This window comes from Astatotilapia calliptera, chromosome 8 (genome assembly GCF_964374335.1).
Source record: "Astatotilapia calliptera chromosome 8, fAstCal68.1, whole genome shotgun sequence".
NCBI lineage: Eukaryota > Metazoa > Chordata > Actinopteri > Cichliformes > Cichlidae > Astatotilapia > Astatotilapia calliptera.
In genome coordinates, this window is record NC_137429.1 from 13,845,258 (window position 1) to 13,873,139 (window position 27,882).

Consider the following 27,882-nt stretch of genomic DNA (forward strand, 5'->3'; position numbering starts at 1 on the left):
ATATATATTCGTATTAAATCCACAATAGAAAAATACCATTTAAGTGATGGAAAAAAGTTGCTGCCTGATTACTGGTGACTGTTTACCCGATGAAGATCTGGGTTGAAATCTCACCTCTTTTCAGTGCACTCAGGTTTTAGGAGCTGTTGTCCCATTACTTATGACCTGCGGCTGACCTCATTGTAGTACTTGCTCTTTTGGCTGAGTTTTATTTCAGTATCAGAAAGGTCAGATCAGAAATACCAACAATGTTCCGACTAAACTCCACTGACTCACGGTAATGTGTTCAGAGCGATTCTCTGAACAACATAAGCGTGTCAGTAATCACTTGGGATAGAGCCTTGAAGATGTGCTTGAGGCTGTTTTAAGGAAAACAAGTGAGGTACCCGGCTGTAGGAAAGCACTATGTGCTTTCTTCATGCTTTAAAAAAATTGTAATTTGTCTTTACAGACACACAAATTGAACTGCTGATTGAGTTAAACCAATCCTAGCAAAACAACATTGTTGTAAAGTAGAGTAACGGGTAGCTGGTTACCCAAAAGAGGTCTTTCTTGACAAACAAATAATTAGTATGTTAAAAATATTCAATTTCTGTGGTGAAGTGGATCAGTGTGTTTGTGTAATTGTTTAATTTGGCCCCCGTATTGCCGTCATGGATAATTCCAAAAGGCATTAAAACAATTACTTTGGTTGATTTTAAGTCATTATATAGCCTGACTTTCACCAGCCATTTTTAAAATAAATTTAATGGGATTTTTTTATTACATGATTTATCTCCTGCAGTGACTCATGATTTTCATAATATAGTTATGAGGATTGATTTCTGACCAATAAGAACGGCTCAATTTCTCCTCATGTCGAGGCTTAGATGCTGATGCTAATGGCCCTGTGGTGTAAAAACAGGCAGTTGGCACTATTTGCCAGGAACTCCACCTCCAGGGTGATTTCTGCTGACACAGTCGAATCCACTCGCGTAGGAGGACCATCTCTTAGCTGTCTGCTTTCCCAGTTGTAAGCATAATGGAGACTGATATTTCTGATAACCCTAATGCAATAAGCCTTATGGATGGGTCAGCGGCAAACATATGTGTGCTTACGTACACACTCACCCACAATCTAATGATTTTTTTTCTCTCTCCAAAGTCACCCAACACTCCTTTGTGTTTTGATCAAAATGAGATAATCCCCCTCCTGCTTTTCTGCTTTTATAATTCTCTTTGAAAACACAAGGAAAATAATGCATGATCACAATATACATGAAAAATAAAAACATTGACTAGAAGAATTCATAAAGGTTATGGGAATAAGAGGGAAAGACTGCAGAGAAATCAAAGAAGAAAGAAAGAAAGAAGGGCTACAGGAGAGCGAGACCTTTCCAAACCCTCAGTGCTTTCAGTCAACATTGAGAGCAAATAACTAACACTTTGCACAATTGGAAAAAAATGTCACATTGATTTTTGCTACTAGATTTAATGTTGTGCAGTGCAGTACAGTGTAGTGTTATACTCAGATAGCAGGTGGATAACAGTTAATAAAAGAAACGTATTTTCTCATTTACTGCAGAATCAGACTCGAGTATCAGAACAGGCCAGGCAAAGCTTTGAAGCCAGCTTCGAGAAGATCCTTGTAGCTGTTGCTGATTATCACCTTGAAATTTCAACAGTACTAAAAAACTCCCAAAACAACACTTCTAAAGTGAGGGCACTCTGTTATTTTGTAGGTTACTTTGCCGTTATGCTCATGATGGCTACATTCAGACATACTCATGGCCGTGTCTGTGTCATTGACAGGCTCTGTTTTGAATGAATCTGCTGGGCTCACAGTTCATAAACTGGGGGGCAAAGAATGGGCTGCCATGATTACAAAGGATCTGTCACTTTTAGTTTTTAGTCTTAGATCAGCAGAGGTGTAACATGAGAATTTTGTATAACCAGATAAGCTTTTCAGCAGCATTCTGCACAAGCTGTAGATGATGCATGGAGGGATTGTTTGAGGCAGGTGAAGAGGTGAATTGCAATAGTTTAAAAAAATAAAATAAAACAAAAATCTAAATCTCTGACTTAGATATAACAGGAGGAAATGTACTCTTTCTTAACTGATGAAAACAAGAGCTAAAGAGATGCTTACAAACATGCAGAACCACTGACAACTCCCCACGCAAAACAACTCCCAGGTTTTTTTTAATAGATTGGTTAACATAACAGAAGAGTGAACCCAGATTTTAAATAACAGGGTAGCAGGGGCGACAATTAAAACTTTAGAAAAACACTGAGGTTTAAAAGTGATATAAAGCTGAATATCATCAACATGCCAGGGTTTTAAAAAATTGTTGGTAAATGATCTTAAATGCCGATATAAAGGAAGTAAATACAGTGGGGTGCAAAAGTTTGGGCAACCTTGTTAATAGTCATTATTTCCCTGTATAAATCGTTGGTTGTTACAATAAAAAATGTCAGTTAAATGAAATGAGATGAGATAGCCTTTATTTGTCAGTTGCAGGTCTTTTGCCCACAACCGAGATGACAGACCTTGCCGACCGTACATACAATACAAACATCACATTGGGGAGACAGGTCAGGCCAGGTAGTGAGGAAAAAAACATTGAAATGTGCAACACAAAAGGATAATACAGGAATGCACAGGTATCAACACACCATAGCACAATAAACACAGACAGCAACATGGGAAAGTGTTCCAGTGTGTACATCTGATCTGCGCCTCCAGCTGACCCGATGTCCACATCGGAGGGGAGGTAAGCGTTGGAGGTGGCGTTGGAGAGGGAGGGTGATGCGTCAGTGAGTGCTTATCAGTATCAGTATATGTATGTATGTGCGCGTCCATAGTTCAGCTGAGACAGTGTCCTTCGCCCTGCCAGGCTAAGTAAACAGTCTTCCAGCCAACCCAGGTGGCCTTGCATGGAATGGGAAGGAACAGACTCAACACAGTCGTTATCAGGGAGTTTTTGTTCGGCTCCAGCCTTGAGCCCACAGCTGGCGCCGAAGGGGTAGCCGGATTATGATGGTGATTTTTCTTTTGCAAACAACTCATGAGAATTTCAAGCTGTTTTTAACACTCCGACACAGGTCTCTCAATCTCCCGTTGGATAGCCGCGAGTTTCTCCGTGATGTTCTTAGCCGTCGATTCTGTGGTCTTGTCACTCTTTTGCTCACATAGCAGATTCTGAGACCTCACGACCGCAGCCAACTGATCCGAGATGTAATCCAGCTTCCGCCCAGAGATGTTGTTCTGAGTTGATTCTTTCCTGATCTAATCCAACATACATACGCTCAAAGGTGTTATTCTGAGCATTCATTGCAATCGTAAGCGCCTCCAAGCTCTTAACCATGCTGCCTTCAGTGAGCCCTTTCTGAGAAGTCGCACCTATCGTTCCAATCCCAGCGGGCAGCCTTGTGGGGGTTTGAACAGCCGGTTCCGCTCTCTTAATTCTCCAATAAACCAGGGCCAAGCCAGCTCCGATCAGCAAGAACCCTGTTATCATGGTTCCGAATAGGTAGATATCTTCAGCGTCCTCGATCGACAGTCCCACGCAGGCACACGATCCTCTGCCACCCGTCCATCGTGTATCCGGCAGGGAAAGTCCCTCCAGGGCACTCGGGTTCTCCCGAGCCCAGACTTCTCATCAAAGGGTGTCAATAGCATTCAGAGACCAGTTGATCAAATCCATAATTCTCTTTTAGGTTATTGACACAGACTGTGAGAGAGTGTTCCAGGGAAAGTAATACAAAAAAGACATGAGACTAGACAAGGACATAAGAACTAGCAGGGAAGATAAGGGAGAGGAGAAAAAGTGCGTCCGCCTCCTCCGAGAGCCAAAGAAAGAATATATCATATAGGAGACACACACACAGTGATATTTGAGAAGTGAAATGAAGTTTATTGGATTTACAGAAAGTGTGCAATAATTGTTTAAACAAAATCAGGCAGGTGCATAAATTTGGGCACTGTTGTCATTTTATTGATTCCAAAACCTTTAGAACTAATTATTGGAACTCAAATTGGCTTGGTAAGCTCAGTGACCCCTGACCTACATACACAGGTGAATCCAATAATGAGATAATTTAAGGGGGTCAATTGTAAGTTTCCCTCCTCTTTTAATTTTCTCTGAAGAATAGCAACATGGGGGTCTCAAAACAACTCTCAAATGACCTGAAGACAAAGATTGTTCACAATCATGGTTTAGGGGAAGGATACAGAAAGTTGTCTCAGAGATTTAAGCTGTCTGTTTCCACAGTTAGGGACATATTGAGAAAATTGAAGACCACAGGCTCAGTTCAAGTTAAGGCTCGAAGTGGCAGACCAAGAAAAATCTCAGATAGACAGAAGCAACGAATGGTGAGAACAGTCAGAGTCAACCCACAGACCAGCACCAAAGACCTACAACATCATCTTGCAGCAGATGGAGTCACTGTGCATTGTTCAAGCATTCGGTGCACTTTGCACAAGGAGATGCTGTACGTGAGAGTGATGCAGAGGAAGCCTTTTCTCTGCCCACAGCACAAACAGAGTCGCTTGAGGTTTCCTAAAGCACATTTGGACAAGCCAGCTTCATTCTGGAATAAGGTGCTGTGGACTGATGAAACTAAAATTGAGTTATTTGAGCATAACAAGGGGCGTTATACATGGAGGAAAAGGAACACAGCATTCCAAGAAAAACACCTGTCTCCCATATAATATATTTGACTGACATTTTTTATTGTAACAACCAACGATTTATACAGAAAAATAATGACTATTAACAAGGTTGCCCAAATATTTGCATCCCACTGTACAATGAATGAAAATGGGGCCAAGAACAGAACCCTGTGGAACACCATGTGAGAGTGGCAGAGTGATGATTTGTAAGTTGATGTGGCAATGGAGACGCTTCTATAAGCATTAAAGTGAACTGTTCAAATGCTGGACCAGACTTGCTCACCTGCTGTTTCAACCTCTTGATCAATACTTGTTGGTCAGTATTGTCAAAGGCTGGGCTTAAATCCAACATCACTTCGAATGAACTCTCCTGAATCCCTGAACATCAACAAATCACTTGAGAACAGCAGGCTCTGCCAAGGGACCTCTATGGGAACCAGACTGAAACTTTTAGAGAAAGTTCAATTCTTCCATAGAACTGAAGTGCAGTTACCTTTTATTTTTAACACTTTTGCAATAAAAGGGAGTTTTGAAATGGGCCTAAGTTGTTCTCTGAGGGTTGTATGTCTTTTGGAGCCAACTTTAAGTGGTCACTAAGCAGTTTTTGGTACTTAATGGGTTGGCTTTGTGCTTTGTTTATCTAACCAAAAGACTGCCACTCGCTTATGCAAAGTTAAAAACATAATATGCCTTAATATAATGCAACTTAACTCATTCACTGCCATTGACGTCTATAGACGTCAATTACGTTTTTCAATGGGAGGGGCCAGAATACAACCTCGGGCAGCTTGTCAGTGAATTTTATTTTTTCATATATTTGTAAATAAATTGTTTTGATAAAACATAACCTTTCTCAGTGTTATTTCTGTTTTATAGAAGTGAAAAACTTTTATATGTTAGAGGTGTCACAAAGCAAGAAATATTAGTGTCAAAGGCACTTTTCTGCTTGAAATGTATTTTTCACAAAAAGCTCGTTTTCTCCCTTTTTTTTGGTCAAAACAGGCATTTTTGGTGGAACCCACCTCTCTTCTACAGCTGATTACTAAAGAATGGAAAATGGTAGAAACAAGCTTTTTTTTTTGGATGAAAGAAGAGAGTCTGTTCTTCATTTTGGTAGGTTCAGCGTTTATATGATCATAACACACAGTTTTCTGTGGCTCTTCAAAAATGAGTAAAAATGCTCAAAAACCCTGGCAGTGGGGAGTTACCTGATTTGAAAATGGCTGGCAGTGAATGAGTTAATATATAATGCATAGTACATATAACCTACCAGATCATATCAAGGATGATTGCTGCAGAGATCTTTATGGAGCCCTGACATTTCCAATACATAATGCATGTTTGCATCTCTAATGTCAAAATCAAACCAGGTTTCATATACAGCTACGTTGGTGTAATGACACAAGTGTAATCTAATTACTTTTTTTTATATCTTGTAACTTTCAAGCTCTCATTACATATAATCATTGTGTCCCCAAACACTGTCAGCCGCTCGCTTGCACCATCCCTCCCTGTAAGCCTAAATAAAGACCTCTTCGCAAGGGTACTCTGCCTTTTGAGCATTGTGCACAGAAGTACACACATGCAGATTTTCACTCGTGCATGCTCTGCATCTACTGATGCCATTAGGACCTCCAAATAATAGCTGCACTAATGAAGTGAAGGGTGCATCGGTGCAGAATAGAAGTGCTTTTGAAAGCGATTGAAGAGGTCTGAGCTGCATCATAGCGATGAGTCAAATAAAACTGGCGAGGGAAATATTTATCATATTGCTCATTTGGATGCATCCAGTGTTCAGGATCCTTCACATGCTCGGGGGTAACGTGCTGTACCTCTCAAGAGTGTGTGAACATATGCATGCCTGTGCTAGCCTGCACAGATGTGAATTAAACTGTAAGGGTTTTAAGCACATTTCTTCTCTGTTGTTGTGTCTGTCTTTGCATTTTTGTCTGTTTTAATCACTGAGCTGGCACAGGGACAGGCAAAGGTTCAAGCTGAGTGTAGATTAAATTAAGATACAGTTCAAGGGGACTGCCTGAAGTTCAGATGTGTGCACGGATGCATGCAGGTCTAGATTAAATTAAGATACAGTGTTGGGAAGCTGCATTATACTGATGAGCACATGGGTACTTGTGTGTTTTGCCATCTGCAAATGCCAAGCAGTTGAAATGCCCTGCCAATGACGTTCTGTTAGGCTCAAAAGCCTGTGGCAGCATTTGTCCTCTGTCCTTTGTACCGTGGTAAAACACCACTCTGCCCTGTCCTTGCCTGTATAACATTATAACAGCAAGAGGGGGCAGAGCTGACCCCTCCTGAGCTGTGTGAACCTGCCTCCTTTAGGTCACTGAAGACACCGATCCTTGTTATTTAGGTTTTGCTGGGTAGATGCAGTGTTAAAAATCCATCTTCTGCACATGTGCATTGGCGTGAGTTATTGTTTTCATTACATGACGTTTTCAGTTTGAATGAGTTTACCAAATGATTAAAAATTTTATCACCTCTTTATAATTTATAGAGTTTAGAGGATTATTCCTTATTTTCTAAACAACAAAAATCTAATACTATAGAGTGATTTTAGTGTTGTAAAATGTGAACACTAGAATTTGAAGATCCGACTGTAATGCTGCATAAAAGCTGAGAAAGGATGCATGGAGGTTGATTGCTGCTCAAAATGAGTTAAAACACATTTGCAGCAGTAATCAGCAGGTATAATAAGAGCTATAGTACCAGTAATTGAAGCCACAGTGACGATCCTCTTAAAATGTTGCCTTGTACATTGTCGTTCTGCGAAATAAATGGGCAGATGCCTCAGATTTGGCACAGTGGTTACTGTATATGTAGAATCACTCTTAATCATGACTTCGTGACATTGCAAAAATGCAAAACCTTGCTTGCTCTACATTATGAAGAGTGGGAGCACATTCTTTGGTCTGATGAGACCAAAACAGAGAGAGGGGAAAGAAAAAAAAAGTTAATATCGGATGAACTACAAGACGTTTTGCTCGAACCTGGCCAGAGCTACCACTGTGAACACATAGTCCTGACACTGAAGAGGTGGGAGTGCGATGATATGGTGCTGCGTGAGTGCAAAGGGTGTTAGAGAGATGACATTTATAGAGGGCATCACGGACATGGTCGACGAGATGACTCCAGGAGCCTGGGAGAGGAGGAATATTCCAGCATGATAACGATCCAAAGCACATGGACAGAATTACATAAGAGTTTGTCTAAATGAATAAAATGAAAAGTGTAATCTGTTAAAGTGTTCCTTCTGATGCGAATCCAACAGCACACCTTTGCAGTATTTCAGTGAGAAAGGCAAAGGGACACAACCCCTGCAGCAAAGGACAGGCTGGGCAAAAATTGTCACTGAAAAATGTCAAGACAAACGTCCTCCACGCCAAGAAGGATCAAGTCTACCATCATAATATAGCTGGAGATGCACAATATTGAGAAATGAACAGATTCAGTTATTGAAGCTGTGCAGACTTCTGTTGTTGGTGTTCTTTTGTATGATGCAGTCAAACGAAACTGTTAGTTTGGATTTTGAATAAATCCAAATGTCCCGTTTGAAAGCTTGAAAGTAGTGCAACTGTTGTAATTTTGAATCATTTGAATTTGAAGTTGCTGCACAGGGGTGTAGTCACTTCTGCTGTGCACTGTACTCCTGAGTGTCTGAGAGGAGTCAGCAGCTACAGTAATATGTGACATATAAAGCTGTTGTCAAATCAAAGCTGTTGTGTAATAGCTTTGCTTTTTTTTTTTTTTTTTTTTTTAAAGCATTTTTGACATTTTTTCTCCCTGGTGATATTTAATGTGCCGAATGACGTCTGGTGACCTTCAAGCCCCGTATGACTGGGTTTTTATTTTTGTTGGTTTTTGCACAGTACGTTAGGTGGTGATAGCGTCTGTCTTGCAAATCTGAAATGCTGCAAACCAAGCCAGTCCCAAATTATTTTTAGAGTCAGAGTCATCCTCATTCAGTGTAACATCACTGACGGCCTCCTCCTCCTCCTCAGCGGCGTTCGTGCCTCTCGGTTGGCTCGCTCCACTCTGTTCCCTCCTTTATTTGCCGTCCCCTCTGACTCCTCGACACCGCCTCGGATATTCACATTCTCACAAGTTTAATTGGTTGTCTGCAAGATGAACCAACTGTGAAGCCTAATCAGTGTGATAATAGGTTTCTTATCTTTAAAGTAACACAACAATTTTCACCTTATTTGTGCGCTTCAATTGCATATGTGGCATTCATCAACCTGCTCATTGTGGTCAGTCGCTAAAGAGTGATGACAGTGAAGTTCGGAGTGAACTGCGGACAGTTAAATGCATGTACGTGCGTTGAGAGGCGGAGCAGTGCAGTCCAGTGAACATTGCCATATGTTCCTCCTCATTATGGGGGCTTTAGAAAGCAATGGGGCTGATAAAACAGAGCAGTTGATGGCGTTCTGTGGATGTTAACAAATTATTTTGCTTGGAAGCACTTCATTTAAAAGTCAGACTGTTTTCTGGCTGATACCACAACATCCTTGTTGTGAAAAAAAACCCCCAAAACTGTAGTGGGTTTTAGCAAACTACACAATCTTACAGGAAAACCTGGATGTTTAAAAAGTGTTGACTTTAAAGGAAAAGCTTGAGACTTGAATTTAACCTCTCTTAGGCTTATTGTAAGTTTGACATCCCTGCCTTAGAGGGAGAAAAAAGCATGGCTGCAAACCCCTTTGACATCATGAGCCACGTACAGTACCAAAGAAACTAGTTTTACTATGCATTAACTATCCACTGTAAACAACTGACATTTATGTTGTAAATAGTGAAAAAACAAACAAATAATAAAAAACAGGCACTTTTAAAGGGATTTTTAAATCGTGTAATTATTTTGTAGGATGAATAGGAAGTTGGAGATCTTTATCAGCAGGAAAAATTAGGGCTGGATTGCGGGCTTTGCTGTGGCGATTATGACACCCCTGCCCTAAAGTATCAGAGAAACAAGGAGTTGCACTTAACAGCGTCCAAGCAAAAGCCTCCTGTTTTCTGTAAAAACACTTTTGAGTTATGGACAGAATTAAACGTCATGGGACAACCATTTAGTTATTTAGCCTGTGACTGTTGTTACTGTGTTCAACCCCAGCTCTGATTATCACATCTGAATTTTAACTTGGGTCAATAAACCTGGTCCATTTTGAACTTTAAATTTCCTCCTTACTACGTGCAAAACTCTGTCTTATCTGACTTTATTCCACGAGGAGGATTCCCCTTGATCACCGGTTATTCTCAGTTAAAGATTATATTTCTCCAAAATTCAAATAAGAGCTGTTTTTGCTCCAAGGATTTTAAGGGCTTAAACCTGATCACAGACCTCTGTGATCAAGCGGAATGTGAAGTTTTGTGCATGTGTGACTTTGATAAACAACATTTTTTTTGGGGGGGGGGGGAAGAGAGAAAAAAATCTAATTAACTTTTACAAACTATCAGATTATTTCCTCTTTGTCAAAAGTAAGAGACTTGATGAGGCGCCAACAGCAGGAGCTAATGCGCTGGCACTTGGCAGACACTGCTTCTGATAAGAGGCATTCTTGCTCTCAATCTGTTCGCACTCTTCTTCATCTTGTTCTCTCCTCTCTGTTTTCTTCACTGCAGATGTGACTCAGAAAACCGTTACCTTGGCAATCCACTCAGAGGAACCTGTTACTGTGAGTAATTCTCCGCTGGACAGCTACTTGCTGGAGAGACAGCTCATATGCACTCGCTCTCACAAACACACACCTTTATTATTCTTGGCGATTCTCTCTCTCTGCCTCTCTCTCTTTCTGTCTCCCCTCTCTTTCTCTCTCTCTCTCCCCCCTCTCCTTCCACTTCCACTCTTCCGCCCAGGGCAGATGGAGCATTTTAGCACTTTGGCACCAGGGGCGCTTGTTCGGTGACAGAATGACTTGTCGTGAAAATGTCAAGTGCATCAGAGGGAGTGAGTGATTGAGCTAATCAAGGAGACGGAGGAGTAAAAAATTCTCCACTTGTCTACTCACTCAATCACGCACCTACTCATTTATTCATTTAGAAAGTTGACTAAATGATAGATTTTCCTTTCACTTAACAAGTCAAACTATCAGTGTGCGTATATGGAAAAGGAACTCGAATGACACGAAGCTGACACCCAGCGCCGAGTGGTAGCACATCTGTGCCCCCCTTCCTGTGTATACTGTACACGCTGGTGTGTTTGTGCTTTGTGTGTTTATTTGCATGATGTGGTGTCCTTCACGGTGCTGCGGTACTTAGCGATTTGTTATCTGCCTTTCAGCACTCCGCTACTGACAACAGAGCCTTTGCCAAGGTTTTGTCCCTTTTTGAAATGCCACAGCCTGACAACAGGCTCAATGGGGGGAAGACAGGAAACTAAAAGCCTGAAGCTTGTTTTAACCTCTGGACACCACTGGGACTTGTTCTTGAGCTTAGCTGTGCACTATTGTAAACATGGCAGTGCTCACTATCCAAAAGGCCACTGAGCATAGATTAGCACTTTGAACTCATGCGACATTATCCAGCTCCTTTGCAGTGTGTGTTAGTTTGTAGTTTGTAATTGAAAAATGCAGACCTAAATGTATCTCCCAAAGCCTTCTGTGGCTTTAATGCCATTTTACTATTAATGTGCAGTTTTTTGTTTTTTGTTTTTAATCATGAGTCAGATCTTCAGGAGGCTTATTTAAGCCTATAAAGAAATACTTTTTATTCTGTGGCTTTACAGGACATCTCAGACTCTGGCCGGTAAATTATGTAATTTATATGCCAAAAAATAGCTCCTGCAAATTCGATCATCCACTGTCTTAGTACTCATGCCCCTGCAGTCCCCCAGGGAAAAAGTAAACAGCTGTGGTACGAATGTGAAAGGACACATTTAATAATAAAATATTTGATGCATGTATCTCCTTTAAAAAAAAAAAAAAAAAAAAAAAAAGATAATTTAGCATTACCAGTGAAATCATCTGTGGCAGTTCATTAATAATAAAAACTTCATTAATCTCTGGTGAAGATTATTTACTCTCAGGGTCAGGTTAATCTGTTAGTTCCATGCTTGATTGCAGCAATCAGATTTTAGCCTCTAGCCTGTGGTGGTAAAGCTACATCTGCCAGCTAAGTTCTTGATGAAGCTGTCATCTACGTATGATGTACGGGACATGGGACAACATCAGAGTAATTTCTTTCCTGTCTGGTTTTCTAAACAGACAATCTTCTGATTGACTACCAGTTCACCTTCAGTCTCATCCAGGAAGATGATAATCACTACACTGCCATAAACTTCATGGCCTCGCCTGAGCAGGTAACTTCTTCAAGAAGAGTTTTCAGTGAGTCATCGGGAACGATGTTAGAGTTAACATGAACGCAGCGCTCTGAGGCACTCACATTTAATTATTCTGGTTACTGGTCAGTTGTTTTTGATAATTAGAAACATTGAGCCTGACATTGCTGTAAAAACGTTTGTAATGTAAATTGTAAATTGTGCAGTATTTAGATGATTTCATTAATGGATTTATGTTTTTCATCTAAAGCAAACCAAGAATTTGGAAATGTCCATAAATGCGTCCAATAACTTCAACCTGAACATCACGTGGTCGGTTGGATCAACAGGTACTCTTTTTTTTTTTCTTCTTCTTCTTCTTTTTGTACTTGAAATGTTTCTGGTGAGTTATTAGTCCCAGTCATTTTAGTATCCATCCTTTTTTTTATCCATTATATCTGATATTCAGGGTTGGAGGTGGCTGAAACCTATCCCCTCTGGCAAAGAGCAAAAGATGGGGTACACCCTGGACTGGTTGCCACTATAATGCATGGCTAACACAGCAAGACAGAGAACCATTCACACTTTTTGGCCAATTTAGAATCACAAATTAACCCAACATGCATGTTTTTGGAGTGCAAGAGTACCCAGAGAGAAGCCATGTAGGCACAAGGAGAACAGACATAAGCAAGATTAGTAGTAGTGAGTTTGTCTCTCCTGTTCCAACTTCTTTGTCACAAATAGTATTAGGTATTCTCAGCAAAAGTTATATGTTTCGTGAAGTCGCGAACCAAGAAAAAAAAAGTATCTTTCAGGGTTTTTTCTGGGTTTTTTTGTGATTTGCGTGACAGAGGACATAAATGAATAGGCTGGGTCTCAGGAGGCTATTTGGATGTTATAAAAATGTCCAACAAAACATCTATAAAACTTTCTCAGCATTCAAAGGTCACCAAAGCCAATATTCAAACTGACAACAATTTGTTGCTTATTTTTATCCACATGGACTCAGGCTGATTAGATGTCCTCTATTTATTCTGAAGTCTGTGACATAAAAGGTTCCTATTGTTCCCACATTCACAGCATTAAATGAAATAATGACTAAGATGCTTTCAAATTGAACCTAATTACAAAACAAAGCCTTTGTTTAATCAGTTTCATTCAATTTGAAAAAGAAAGTATCTAATAACAAATGTGATTAATACCATACAATCAGTGCTTTAATAATAATAATAATAATAATAAAAAAAATAAATGTATATACAGTATAATGTCTGTGTGTGTAACATTATGATATAAATATTAAAGTAATGAATTAGTCAGTCAATATAAGAGATATAACAGGAACAACAACGCGCCTTCTCTCGTTAGTGTGTACCGTGTCACTGTTGAGTGGATATTATAGGTTCCCTGAGGAAAGACACCCAAGGACACTGCAGTCGTCCAGTGCCACTGTTTATCTCTGGCCTCCCCTCCTCTCAAGTCATCTGCCGCTTTCTCCTGTCCACACAGCACTGACATTTTCTAGCCACTAAGACACGTTAACCTCCCGCGCGCCTCGCCACCACCTTAACCTTTTTGGAGTAGCGTTATTAATATTTGAAGTTGGGTCCCCTTTCTCTGCTAAGATATTGTGTCTCAGAAGGAACGGGACCCTCTTCACAATCGACGAGCGCGCGAAGCGCCTTTGGGTGGGGGAAGGAGAAGGGAGAGGAGGGGTGATTTCAATTAAGATAAACGTGCTCACGTAGCCACAGTCAAGCTGTCATTTTCACTGCTTTTGTTTCAGAGCCGTGGTTTGGAATGTCAATGTTGAGAACCCACTGACATGAGGAAGAATAAGAAATGACTTGGAACGTTTAGATAGATGGAAGATTGAGTTTTAAGAGTTTTAGTCCAGAATATGTTTATATATTGATTTCATTAGGGATATCAAGAAGTTTGTATACACAAGACACAGAAAATTTACGGTTTAGTGTTTAGCATACAGAATTTCATTTAAGGCACATTGCATCATCCTGTTTTAAAATTTTAAGATGCCACTCAGAGAAAAGCTAAAAATGGACACAAGCAAGAACTGATTGTTAACAATAGTGGATCTGAGCAGACCTCATGCAGACTTCATCTTCTATAGTTACATTAAGGCAAAGTTAGGTCTCAAACGACTTAATGTCCCTCTTTTAGGCTTTTCAACCACATCTAGAAATATTTAAAACATTTCTGTTTTACATAAATAACAATGAGTGTGTTAGATGTTTATATTCTGAACATAAACTCTTTAACTCTACAGCTGGAACAATCTCTGGAGAGGAGGTGCCCATCGTGTCCAAAACAAACATCAAGGAATATAGAGACAGTTTCTCATGCGAGAAGTTCACCTTCAGAAGCAACCCCAACATTACTTTTTATGTCTACGTCAGTAACTTCTCATGGCCCATCAAGATCCAGGTAAGAACTGCGTGTGTGACCTTGGACTGACTTATGAGAAGCGGATAAGACAGTGAGCTAATCCTCTCTTATGTGCTGTGACTGTTTTCAAAATGCTAAAAACACACGTGAATACAGTATGTATGAATAAATCTATAAAAGAATTAAGACAAAAAAAGAGCAGGAGCAGCCATCTTTGCACATGCAGAGCTCTATTGTCACTCTGGGTGATTTCAAGTGCACTCGATTGTAATTACACCTTCAATGAATGTGTGTTCATAGGTGCACAGCTGCTTTTTAGCAGGCAAAGGCAAAAAGCATTGTTTCAAATTTGTGCCCCTCTCCCTGAATGGATCCAATTGAGGCTTTGATTGGTGGGCCGCTTGAAAATACAACACTGAAAGATGTCTCGTCCATTTGCTTTTATCTACTTGCAGGAAAACAAAAAGGTCTAGTGTAAAGGGATGGGGGATGGGCAGGGTTTCTTTGTAAGGAAAGCTTGCCCATGGACAGCACACACGGGGAGTGTTCTTTGACATTTTAGGGATTATAAATGTTGCTTAACATTTTAATTCTATAAATTGTAACTAAGCCTTAGAAACGCTCTCTCTGGAATATGCTAAGTTTGATATAAAGTACATTAGTACTAGGATATGGAAGGTGTCAAACCCATAGAATTAACACCCGAATCTGCTGTCACCATGCAATTTAATACAACGAGATAACAATTGTCCCCCCCCAAATATCACACAATATCCATTTTGCTAATTAGTCCACTCCCAAATATTGATTTTTATATTTCGTCCTACAATTTCACGAGGTAAATGAATGGAACACCTTGGAGTAATAATATCTGTGGGGTCAATCCATCTTTGGAGGGGGCCTGGTAATAGTTTTCTATTAGATTTCCCAGCCAACAGTCGCTTATTTATTATGGACTAGCCTGGGCTGTACAGCAAATAGCTTCTGTAACAGGATAAGGTCTCTCTTTCTTTGCTTGTCTTCATGATGCATGGATGAGAATGGAGACCTGGATGAGATAAGACAGGATTTCTTCTTATGAGGGTTTGTATGTAAGGCCCAAACACATAAACAGATTTAAATATAGACTTGGATCGTAAAGAGCAGTTTTCATGGAGGGAAAATGTTGCCACCAAATCGTATCGTCAGCATGTTCCTCCGTGTAATAAAAGGCCAATTGTAATAGAAGAATGTTCTCAGATGATGAAATTGATTGGCTTAGATGGATGAATTGAAACTGAATTAACCCTACACATATTGCTTTGACCTCATATCGTGTGAAAAACAACTTTATAAGCACTAAATAGACATGTCCAATTTACTTAAAAGCCAGCTAACATCTGTGCACAGTGTGCTTTGTGAGTCATGTTAGCCATGTCAGTAAGCATCTTATTTCAGATCAGTGATTCTCATTTTCTACTTAATAGGGTTGGAAAAAGTCAAAGGTGGCAGAAGTTTGGGGGGTAGATGAAGTTGTCATTAAAGAATATTAGCCCCGTGACTCTGTTATGCTATATGATCATTAACATACCCCTTTCTGTTTCCTGTGATATTGACATAGCCAAATATTTAGCTAACCACTACATTTCAATACAATCTAGACATATCTGCACGAATAAATAAATGTGTAGGTTCAGCCATGCATCTTCTTCTTCTTCTTTTTTTGGAAGACCAGATTAATTTGATTGTTAAATTAGCATTCAACGCAAGTAATCCACCTCTAAAAGCACAATTTGTGCCCCGTTACCCAAACCAATGTGTTGCCAACCAGGGGCTCCAGATGACATTGTGTGTGTTTGTCTAAATGCTTTCAGGCTACAGTGCTTTCAAAACATCTACAGTAGATAATGACTTGTCACAATGATGTGGCCTGTTATATGTGATTTAGCTGCCAGGACTGTGCGTAATCTCTCTTTTAATGAAGATGAAACATGTTTCTGATGAAGCGTCATTCACTGCCATGTTGCCTTTTGGATACGTCGGCTATGGTAGAGAGAGACTGCGTTATTGCTGAGATCTGAGATCAATGGGTTAAATAAATAAAAAAAAAAAGTCAGCATTGTGAGTTATTTTGGATTTTAAAATGTTGTATTTATTTTAATTTATGCATCTGAAAAGAAAAATGCTATTAACAATATTGAACATTAACCTTAAGACACAATTACAAATTTAGGTTAAATTATACATTAGAAATCTTAAAATTATAACGCATATCCATGCGTTTTCTCTCATAGTAAGTCACTGCTTATCGTCTTCTTTCCATTCACTAGATCGCCTTCTCCCAGCACGGTGGCATTATGGATCTCGTCCAGTTCTTTGTTACATTTTTCAGGTAAGTGTATAAAATATTTATTTATTCCTAAACGTGAACTCAGTCATTTCTTTTAGTCACAAAGCCTTGAGACTGATTCACAGCAACCTGGCAAGCCAGTTGTCAATTGCCAGCAACTTTCACCAACCGCTTGTGAAAAAGTCATTCTACCAATACAAATCGTGGTTATGACAGCGTCACCGACTGGTTTCTAGGCCTGTGAGACTGAAGCCTGGTGTTACGTTGAGATGGTTCAGTCTAAGAAAAACAGGTTAAATAAATAAGTGTATATAATAAGAAAAAGCTGTTGTTTAAAAAATGATTGAAACCCAATTAGTTTTGCTTTTTAGATATGTATGTTTCACTTGGTGAACGACTGTGTGAGCAAATAAGAGTTGAGCAATAATGTTTCCCAGCATAAAGAAAACTAATATTGAATGATGGTGAAAGAACCATTAATGCCAAATTATATATTTTAAGGTTGCCGTGACATGCATTAAACGTCTTTTGTAGGGAAGTTCTCCTTTGTTCGGGTTGCCAGGCCACAACCTGGTATATATTAGCAGCAACAGAGCAGCAGGCTCAGTGAAAAGAGCCTTGGTTTTAAACTTGCCCTCCGCAGCCCACACCTGTCAGTCACTAAAAGCATCTGAGACATTATAAAATGAACTACACCACGAAATGGGCCTGACTGCATCTAAAAGCATTTCACTTTAAAACTACAGAAACTGGTCTTCTCAAATGTTACACAACACGAACTTTTTAAAAACTTTCTAATGGAAAAAAATGTTTTAAATGATTAATTTTATACTTGTGTTTGGTTTTATTTAATTTTTACAATGCATCCCTACTATTTGGAAACAGGGCTGTAAGTGTTCTCCAGTCAGGAAACATTATCCACTATATCGTCACTCTCAGCTCTTCTCTCCTGGGCCTTACTGAGTTATGTGAGCCTTTTAGGTCAGTTCTGCTAACCGAATACATGTAAATGCTTCTTGTGTCTTCAAGGTAGCAATTTTCCTTTTTCAAGTGCCAAATGAACTGCCAGTTACAATTTAAGTAGGTGCACATTTCTATGAAAGTGCCATCTAAATAGAAGGTGTGGGCGATCAAGATATGAGGACTGTTAATGATTTTTCATCCAGAGAACTGCGATGAAAGTCTTTCATTGAAATGTTTAAAAGGAGTAAATTGGGCTGTCTCAAAGGTACATCAAAGTCTGAATAAGTTAAGAAGATGTGAGTATAATTGCAAAATTTATACTGTAAGTTATCCTAAATATTGCTATCTGTGAAAAGATTCAGAAGATGTTCCCCACAGCCATATGTGTGGTTTCTGGTTACTGACCTTATAGCAAGAGTTGTTTTCTGTGTATAGGCGTTCATTTTTTGATCTTGTGCTGCCCAGAGTAGCTAAATGGACTAAAATGCTATGTGTGTAGGTGTCACGAAGGGAATAGAAGATCGTCTTTGCCCAAGGCACCTGCCCATCATTACACAACCCACAATAACTTTCCCGTAAAGCTGTCACACAAACAGTGATCCTCTGCTTCAAGCGTATCACGTTACAGTTCAATAGCCAATTTCAGGAATCGTTGGAAAGAAAAAGAGAGGCTGATAGTTTAGTTTGTCTAAAATATATTACACACAAAAACAGTTTTGAACAGGTTCACAACATGGACACAACGCAGCTACAGTTTGGTCCTTCTTTTTGTTGTTTCAGTATTAGTTATAAAAACTGTTTATGCTTTAAGTATTTCTAAGATCCAGGATTTGTTTCCATTGTTAGAGAGGTGATAATAATTCTCATAATGTCTACATCGTCCTTCTGTTGTCCAGTTTTTACTGACCCATGAAAAAGAAAAAAAAGCCTTGATGCAGTGACAAACAGCTTGTTTTTTTTCTGAAGAGGGATGAAATCCGCAGGAAACATAATCAGCTTGATGACAAAATGTCAAATCACCCCACAGGGTTTCTAGGCCTCCTTGTATAAGAGGTAGAGGGCGACGAAATGACAGCATGACTCTTCTTCAACTATGTTTATTCAGTGTTTACTTTACCTTTTCCACTGCAAGCCTTTTGACACCTAGTATTTTTCCATTATTTCCATATTTCTTCTTCATCTGAATTCATAAACTTCACTTGTCTAAGTTGTAATCTAGTTAGCGTGATTACGCTTTGTGTTCTACAGCCAAAAATCTGTCTGGTCATTTCTGCCACATGAAAATCCCATTCAGACACTCTCAACCCCTTTTTCTGCCGCTCACTGTTATCTTCAAAGGTGTCTAAGATGGCTCAAGTACTTCTAAAAGAATGAAACGGTTTCAAAGCTTAAAATACATTTCATGTGTGACCGTGATATTTGAAGCAGAGTTTCACTTCAGTCAACGCTTAAATTTCACTTTACTTATTTTTTTCTTTTCCTGTTATCACTTTCTTCAAACATCCTGGCCAATGGACCTGTTGTAGAAATGTAGCATATCAAGTCAACATCTTACTGTTCCTATTGCAGCATTTCAAATCAAAACGGCATCGCCTTTATTCCTGTGCTTTAACACAGGTTTAATTTCAGTGATTAGAGAATGGCTTGAAGGAAATGTGAAAATATTTACCCTTATTTGTTTCAAGTGGATAAAATGTTCAAATTTCAGATTGTTCAAAGTAATTGAAGTAATTGATTAAATCAAATGTAAGCCAACACTAATACTTTCCACGAGCTTGCTTAGGTAAAAACACCATTTGACACATGTTCTTAATTAAAACAAAGCTAAAATGTCTCTTTAGCAGATAATAATCTTTACATTCTCATCTGTCACATGGATAATGAAGTGGAAGCTCTCAATCAGTCATATTTTTCTATCCCGGTAGAGCTCGGACCTTGCTGAATTTCCCTTGACTAATGTGCTGTCGGATTATTAATTGAAGTAATCAGCCAAAATATTCAGTCTACTGAGAAATGAATATTCCGCCTCTTCAAATCATCTTCGCTGTTTTGTTAGCAGGAAACTTTGAAATTTTGAGTCTGTCCTGTCTTGATCACTGATAATGTCAGGAGTTTAATCATGTCGAAGCTACGTACTTGTACTGTAAGAAAAGCTTGCAAAATTGAGCTCATTGTTTTGCAGAATTGCTGGAAGTTGCACGGCCGCTTAGATTAGCAGAAAAGGGCTAATGTGGCTTTGTCCAAACATGATAAATCTTACTAATTAATAAATGATATGCCCTTTGTTTAGATACAAAAAATAAACAATACGACAAGTTGTGAGGTGTTGCGCAGAGCTGGTATTTGAAGGACTGCCTGCTCCTTTGACCCAAAGAGAGATTATGCTTTCAACAAGCTTGCAAGTAAAAATATAATCTGCCAGTTTTTTTCTTGTGTCTGTGTGTGTGTCCCTTCCTCCCCCCCAATGCACTTAGACAATTCTACACAATCTTTCAAACTGAAGGCAAAAACTTTCAGCTAAATTAAAAACAGCATGTCCTCGGTCACGGTGACATTCATTCAGGTTGCTTGCAACCAAAAAGGAGCTCTACTGTAGCTAAAGGCTTTAAATGATTTCATATGGGGCTACCTTAATGTTGCATATGCATATGAAAAAATAGAATATTTTGCTGATATTGTTTCCTCTCTGTCAAAACAGTTGCTTTCTGTCACTACTCCTGGTGGCAGCGGTGGTGTGGAAGATCAAACAAACCTGCTGGGCTTCTAGACGACGAGAGGTAAGTCGATAAAACACACCGTGCTTACATAAATACACCTGACTTTAACAAATTGTGAATATGCCGGTTGTTTATGCAAAAGCATTTGGCGTTTTAAGGAACGTGGGGTGACAATCACTGCATGTTGTTACAGCTTCTGTTCCAAATACACACAGCCCCTCTCTTCTCAGAGGCAGTCTGACTTCTGCTCTTTAGTGAAATCAAAAGGAAAGAGGGCAGCATTTGTTCTTTCTCTTCAAGACAGTGTCTGAAATCAGATTTCAAGAGTTGTATGGGAGTTGGCAATGCTGCACTACCCACAGAGTGGAGAGTTGAGATCCGTCACTGTGTTATTTGTAAAATCAGGAGTTGGAGCTTAACTCGGATGATAACTGTGGTTAAAGGACTGCTTTCAGACTGGTCGATTGTGGTTTGATTACATTTTTTAATGCTTATAGTTCTGTCCATTTCTTCATATTTTCCTCACCCCTCATATTTTGCTAGGAAAAAAAAATATACACATTATATATGGCAAAATGAGAGTGGGCACAATTCTAAAGAGTTGATATAACCACCTTCTTGTAATTTCTGTAAGTAATCTATGGGAATAGCTCGACAGATTTCTTCGAGGATATGCCAGAGTTCTTTGGATGTTGTCTGCCTTTTGTTCTGTGAGAGAGCCTTCACTTTGGGGCAACCTGTTAACGCAGATTTTCAGTCCAGTTCTTGTGTAATTTGAGAGATCTCAAGCCTTGTTTGCCTTTGTTAAAAATGGCTTCTCTACAGCCACCCTTCCACTTCTGAGGTGGTTTTAGAAAAATACTACTTTATACCAGCTAAACTGGCATTTTATGACTTTGGCATTTACATAGAGAAAACTAAAGAAATTGGAGGAAATTTTCTTTTTCTTTTTCTTTTTGCAACATGCTGCTAGTAAGAAAGTGACTAAAGATATAAAGATACAATTTAAAATTGCGTTGCTAAATTGCGTGTTACACGTGGATAGAAAATTGACTCACCCCTTCTTATTGCTCAGGTGTCACCATTAGGCTGATGATGGTACAGGGCAGGCTGTAAGGTTCTCAGCATGATGTTTAGAACTCCTTTTAGAGGGCTTTAGGCTGACTATTTGATTATTTTGTCAGAAATACATATGATTAACAGTAAAGATGATAATTGTGATAAATTGTGAATTTAAGTTTAATGGCCCAGTGGAAAGAAGAACGAGAAAGGAGAAAGTGCAGATACTGTGAATGACCAAAGGAAAAGGTGGATATGAATCATTAAAATTCAACGTTGGAAAGATAGGGCTGAAAAAGACGGGGAAGAAGAAGGATTATAGATGAGATGATTGTCAGTGGAAATTATAAGAGAGGGTTAGAAGGAAGGATACTGTGGAGGAAATTTAGGGAAAAGGCAAATATATGCAAATTCATGTCACTGCCCTTAACCCAAACTGTATCGGCTGGTTTCTGGTTTCTATCAGAGTAACTGACATTTCCATCTCCTCAGTGAATCCATACATTCTCCTGGATGCTGTTTGGTACTCAATAGCAGGAGTTTTCATTTGGTGCGTATCCAGCCTTTATGACATGTGGGCTACTAATAAATCTCTCACAATTTATATCCCCATCGGGGATGACATTGATAATTATGGGATCTGAATTTTATATTCTCTAATTGATATATGAAAATAAACAAGAATGATAGCTGCCGTGAGTTCGAATCATGCCTATCCAAAGAATTAAAGTCAATAAAAAATTAATGCGAGCAGATGGCTCATGGCATTAAAATTCTGCTCACTTTTCTGTTTGCTCATCTGTTTTGTCACTGTCCTTCAGGCATCCGATCAAAACAAATGCATAGTTAAATAAAACCCCCTATATCTTAATTTCTCTGGGTTAAAAGTTTTGTTGTGGCTAAAAGAACGTGTACACATACATACATATATATATATATATATATATATATATATATATATATATATATATATATATATATATATATATATATATATATATATACATGTATATATAGTTCATATTATTTATTGCTCTGTATTTGAAGGCACACCTACTGGAGTTTCTTGTTGATATGTCATTACAGAACTTCTTAGATTATACAGAGTGAAAACTTGCACCAGTTAGAAAAGATGAGGCTTTGATTTCTAGTGCACGGTTTTATAAATATGTGAAAAACAGTAGCTCAAGGTTTCCCTTATGTTCTTTTCAGAAGCCCTACTTTTAAAGAAACATTTTAAGGAGAAGCAGTGTCGGTAACCTTTTCCTGAAAGCTGTAACAGCCTGGAGGGTGTTATTCAGCACTGTAATGGGTGCTTCAGCTGTGCAAGTAGTTTTCAACTACTTCTTATGTGGCAGTTCTCATGAGCACTCTTCCACAATACCTAAGAGATTGTTACAGAAACAGTAAAGGTCTTTTTTATGTGCTATCTGAGTAAAAAAGTTTCATATATCAAGTAGGACTTCTAGTGCATTATTTTTCTTAGTGCTTGTATGTTTTTGAAGCTATAAGCTCAAACCACTAATTTTCATCTTCACATCTAATGCAGCATGAGCTATTACCATAATTTTTATTGATTTTGATTACATTAAAAACGTTTCAGCTGGGAAAAGGATCCAACGTTTCTGTGAGTGACCTTCAGCTTACATCTTCATCTTGGATTTCTTTAGTAAACTCTATTATAAGTCTATATCTACAAGTTATTTTATAACAGACTTGCATGCCCATGCACCTGCTGCCTAGATACTTTCATTCAGTTTGGACATTCATATGGAGAGCTTGCTGGATTAGGTGCAGTTCTTAAACCAACTAAGTTTATAACTTGTAAAGTTGTCCCAGTACTGACTTGCTATCCTCAGGACTGTCTCGGTAACAAAACAAAATTAATAATTCATCCTACAATAATACATATAGCGAAAAACCCAGCAATCATATGACCCCCTATGAGCAGGCAGGTTGCTGTTAGTGGGAAGGAAAAACTCCCTTTTAACAGGAAGAAACCGCCAACAGAACCAGGCTCAGGGGGGGGAGGGTTTCTTGGAAAATTTGTACAATTGTACATTGCTTTCTCACATTTGAAAAGTGCTTCATAACCTGTTTATTATCTTTTTAATGTTTGCCATTATAAATGGCAATATTACAGAATAAGTCAGAAGGAAAGACATGAGACAAGCAGGAGTGTTTAGGAAATGTTGAAAAAGCTTAAAAGATTTGGAGTAAAATAGTCTGAAGATTGGAATACATGATTGATGGCGGTATATATCAGAGGATGCTAAACAACAAGTTCCTATTTCTATTGGAGGAAGCTGAGGGCGTCTAAAGCTTGCTGCTGTATTTTTACAGTTAATTAAGAAATCCTCCAGCAGGTGCAAGGATGACTTCATGGAGTTATGCTCTTCTCACAGTGGGAGGGTGAAAGGATGGATTGGAGTTGGACCATAATCAATCCTAAGAGGAAATAAAAAGTAATATTGCTTTCTTTCCCCCTTTTTTTTTTTCCTGTTGCCTGCTCTAAAGGCAATTACACAAAATCACTTTCATTTCCTAGAGAGGACACTCTTGGGTTTGCTCATTTTACACAGCCAATTCTGGACATTAAACATATTATTCTCCATTAGGCTTCAGTGAGCACATTTTATAGGTACAAGATTTAATGATTAAGTTAATATTTATTCCAGGGTAAATACATTGTGTTTGCTAGTTGAACACGTATGGTCAAACAGCTTCTTTTTTTTTTTTACTTAAGTCCTGTACCCGCCAATTTACCTGGAGAAAAGGTGATTCAAAAGATTATAAGAGTCATTTTCTTTCTCATCAGCTACACATTGATTCACTAATTTTTAAAATAACTCTGTTACTGTAGATTTGAAGGATTATTTTCTAATCCACCAGTTTTGCCCTTATTTTTCACTGTTACTCAGATAATTATCCAGTGCCAAGCGAGTGGTGGAAAACAGAATGTCTGATTTACTACACTGCTTGTAATACTAGCTACTTGATGTTGTGTAGTAACCAAAGTAAAGTTATAACTACGGACTAAGTCTCCTGTAGTGTTAGGTTAACCGACTCAGTTCTGTCAGTGTTGTCTCATTGATGACCTGATTTGGCTCTTTTGTAAACACTATGTCCAGTTAATTTGAAAGAATTGGTGCACAGCCTCAGCACTTACAAGACTTGTCCAAATACAAGATGGGAGGATTTGGTCTGCGGGGCCATTTAAGCCTCAATCTGACATAAGGGCATGGAATGAATGAGTCCTAATGAGGCTTTCAGGAATGGCAGAGACAATAATGAGATTCTGATTAGGCCAAGTGGCATATGGATGTCTGATACTTGGTATTGGCTTTTTGATGTGAAGTCTGTATTACTCCTTCTGTAATGTGTTGGATCGAAAAGGCAATAGTTTTATATGATATTTATATTTGTGGGGGGTTTTTTTTGTCTCAGGATCAAATTTGACAAGAGTATTTCTTTATATCCAAGCAATCATTGTCATAATAATAAGGACATAATCGTAAAAGAATAGCTGTGAATGGAGGATACCCAATACCCAATGATTCAATAATAAACAAGAGCATTCCACGAGCCTTTAAATGGAGAATATGTAATTCCTTCTATTAAGTTAATCTTACAAGGCTGATCATTTACCACACTAAATGAATAATTGAATAAGGGGTTTCTTTTTGTGTAGACTTGAAAGGATGTGGTTTCAAAGTGACAGCTTTTATATTTGAATAATTTTAGTTGAAGGTAGGTGACAAGACTTGGATCCTGAGTGGGGAAAAAGGGAGGAAGACAACAGCTGTAAATGCCACAGAAGAGGACAAGGGCTGACCTCTTTGAAGCTACCTGTGGGGGGAACAGAAGGGAGGGAGTGTTGACATTTCACGAGACTGCAACACAAAGATGATACACACACAAGCACATGAATTTATCTAATGCAGCTCCTCTCTTTATCGCTCTCACACACAGAGACATGCTTCGCAACATATGTAAATACAGATGGTTGTGTAGAGCAATGTTTTCTTGTGCTATTGTAGGTGAAAGGACCATTATTATTACATTATCGTGGCCTTCATAACTACTGATGGGCAGATCTGATGGCGCAATGATTGTTGTGTCAGCTGAAGACAAGCAAGTGAGGAATGTAAAAGTTAGCGCAAAGGCTTGTGGTATATTTTTATTTCAGTATATGTGTTTTTGTCTTGGGACTCTAGCTTTTATAGTTATTTGTTTTGGTTGTTCGGAAGACCACATGACCATCAATTTCTTGCAAATGCGTAGATGTGCGTTCACAGAAAACGCACTCAAGTTATTGCCAACACAACATCTACACAAACCAGGAAATGGAATCAAAACAGCTGCTTGTGTGTGATGTTCACAGCTGTCCATTTTCCTGTCTGAATTTGAGTGTACTTCAGGTCTTGGCCAGAATGAGCCAAACCAAGCCCTTTGTGTGTGTGTGCAGATGTGCTGTAGGCACTTTCACATAAAAGACCCCTGAGTTTAAGGGCTGAATGGCATGCGTGTTTATTGCAAGTGATCATAATAACATTCACTTTAATTTTTCTTGCAAAGAACGTAAACAAATACTCCATTGGCAAGGCAAAAACATGGCATTCCAAAGAGGACTCCATGCATTTGATTGCCTAGCACCTAAATACACATCCTGCTTTTTCATACAGGCACCAAGAGCCTTAAGTATCACCCAAAATAGCCACTTCAACAACACCCATTTGGATTGCCTGATTTATTATTGTGCTCTCATTGACAGAAGTGAAAGGAACACATTACTAACCACATAATTTTCGCTTGTCCCTCTGCAGACTTGTTGGTCTCAGTGTGTGCTCTTGAAGAGCTCAATCAGCAGTCATCGATTGCTACAATAAGATTATCCTACTCTTAAGCCTCTTGTCACCTTGATTGTCCTTTGTTCAGTTTAAAGTTTGCGCTCTAATAATTCCACCTTAAGTTACACATCGAGCACGACTGTCATTAGTAGTACAACTTATGCCACAGTTTGGAAGTTTAGAAGCTATCTTACTAATAAGTGACTATTTTATATATTCATTTAACCTCCCATACTCAAGCACTTCAACATTTTGTTTTCCATTTTATGAAGTGTTTACTTTTATTTTTATTCTGCGGGACTGAGCCGGTGGGTACAGCCAGTGATCTTTGAAAGGGACAAAGTGACCTGCTTAGGTGTAGAATATGCTCAGAGGCGGGATGACACCTACCCTTTTATAGAATCCAGTGAAGGGAACAAAATGCTGTATTCACTAGACAGATAATTCATGCACTCACTTGCCAAATTAATCAAGTTGCATAGTAATGCACTCCATGCCCACCCTTATCAAAACTGTGAATGGCTCCAGCTTGTATTCTTGACAAAATCAGTCTGTCATTGCACAAACCTTAATTGGTTTTACAGAGTTCACTCTCGCCTTTTGTCAGTAACTTAGTATTCATTTCTAGAATCTTTCCGGTATTGTGTTGGACCTTTGATGATTGTATTCCCAGCACATTTCTGAAACATGTTCTGGACACAGAGCAAAGCATTCCCCGACTTTGCTCCCGCTCTCTTTTTGTGATTTGCTGCTGCTTTAAATTAATTCTGCACCATGATAAATAACATTGCTTCTATCTGACATTTACAATGAACGTTGTTGGATTTGAAGCTTTTGTGTTGGAACCAGTAATAACCGGTGAGCTGTTTTCTTGTTTTGCAACAACTTTGCTTGGCACTCGAGCCTGTGTTTATCTTATTGCAAAGGGCAAAATTTCTCATTTCAACTTGTGGTGGCCTAGGCGGGTCAGATCTGTTGGTTTGGTATTGCTGCTTTGACGTTTAATAGTAGAGATGTACAACAATCTAACACGGGACCTCAGATGTAAGTTAAAAAATCAGAGCTACAAAAGAAAAATCAATCAGGTGATCAATCTCAATTTCATATTGTTGTTTTTTTCCCCTTAGCTTTACCTCCCCTAGGCAATATTTTCAGACTGAGGGAACAAATCGGTGCAGTTTTTGGGGCCTTTTTTCATGCATGTTCTACCAGCAAGTCTGTACAACAATACAGTAACAGCTGCATCTTCAAAATAATGTACTGACACAAAATACACCCTCTTTTTTAGCTCTGAGGTTTTATGTATCAGGACCTAATAAAACATCGTCTGGTCCTTACCGGGTTCTAAAATGATTCAGATGAATAAGAAAAAAAAACTCATAATACACCATGTCATTATTTACTTATTAAAAACCAAAAATGGAAAACCACTGTGTGAGAAACCAAGCCCCACAGCCCTTTGATTCCATTAATTATTAAACCACCTTAAGCAGCAATAACTTGATGTAATCATTTTCTGTATCAATCTCTGACATCATTATTGAGGCGTTTGGGCTAACTGTGTTTTTTACAGCGTTCCTTTAGCTCACTGAGGTTTATGGGCATTTGTTTATCTTGAGGTCCGGCGACAGCAT

General features: G+C 38.9%; 1 protein-coding gene across 1 annotated transcript in view; it reads left to right on the forward strand.

The window, feature by feature from the left end:
• Positions 1-27,882, forward strand: part of atrnl1b (attractin-like 1b) — a 70,355-nt gene that overhangs the window by 27,302 nt on the left and 15,171 nt on the right. Inside the window, exons 21-26 of the mRNA XM_026163091.2 lie at positions 10,292-10,344; positions 11,872-11,966; positions 12,196-12,274; positions 14,212-14,369; positions 16,640-16,701; positions 20,321-20,399. Of these exons, the coding sequence (XP_026018876.2) occupies positions 10,292-10,344; positions 11,872-11,966; positions 12,196-12,274; positions 14,212-14,369; positions 16,640-16,701; positions 20,321-20,399 (526 nt within the window). The remainder of the gene's footprint in view (positions 1-10,291; positions 10,345-11,871; positions 11,967-12,195; positions 12,275-14,211; positions 14,370-16,639; positions 16,702-20,320; positions 20,400-27,882) is intronic.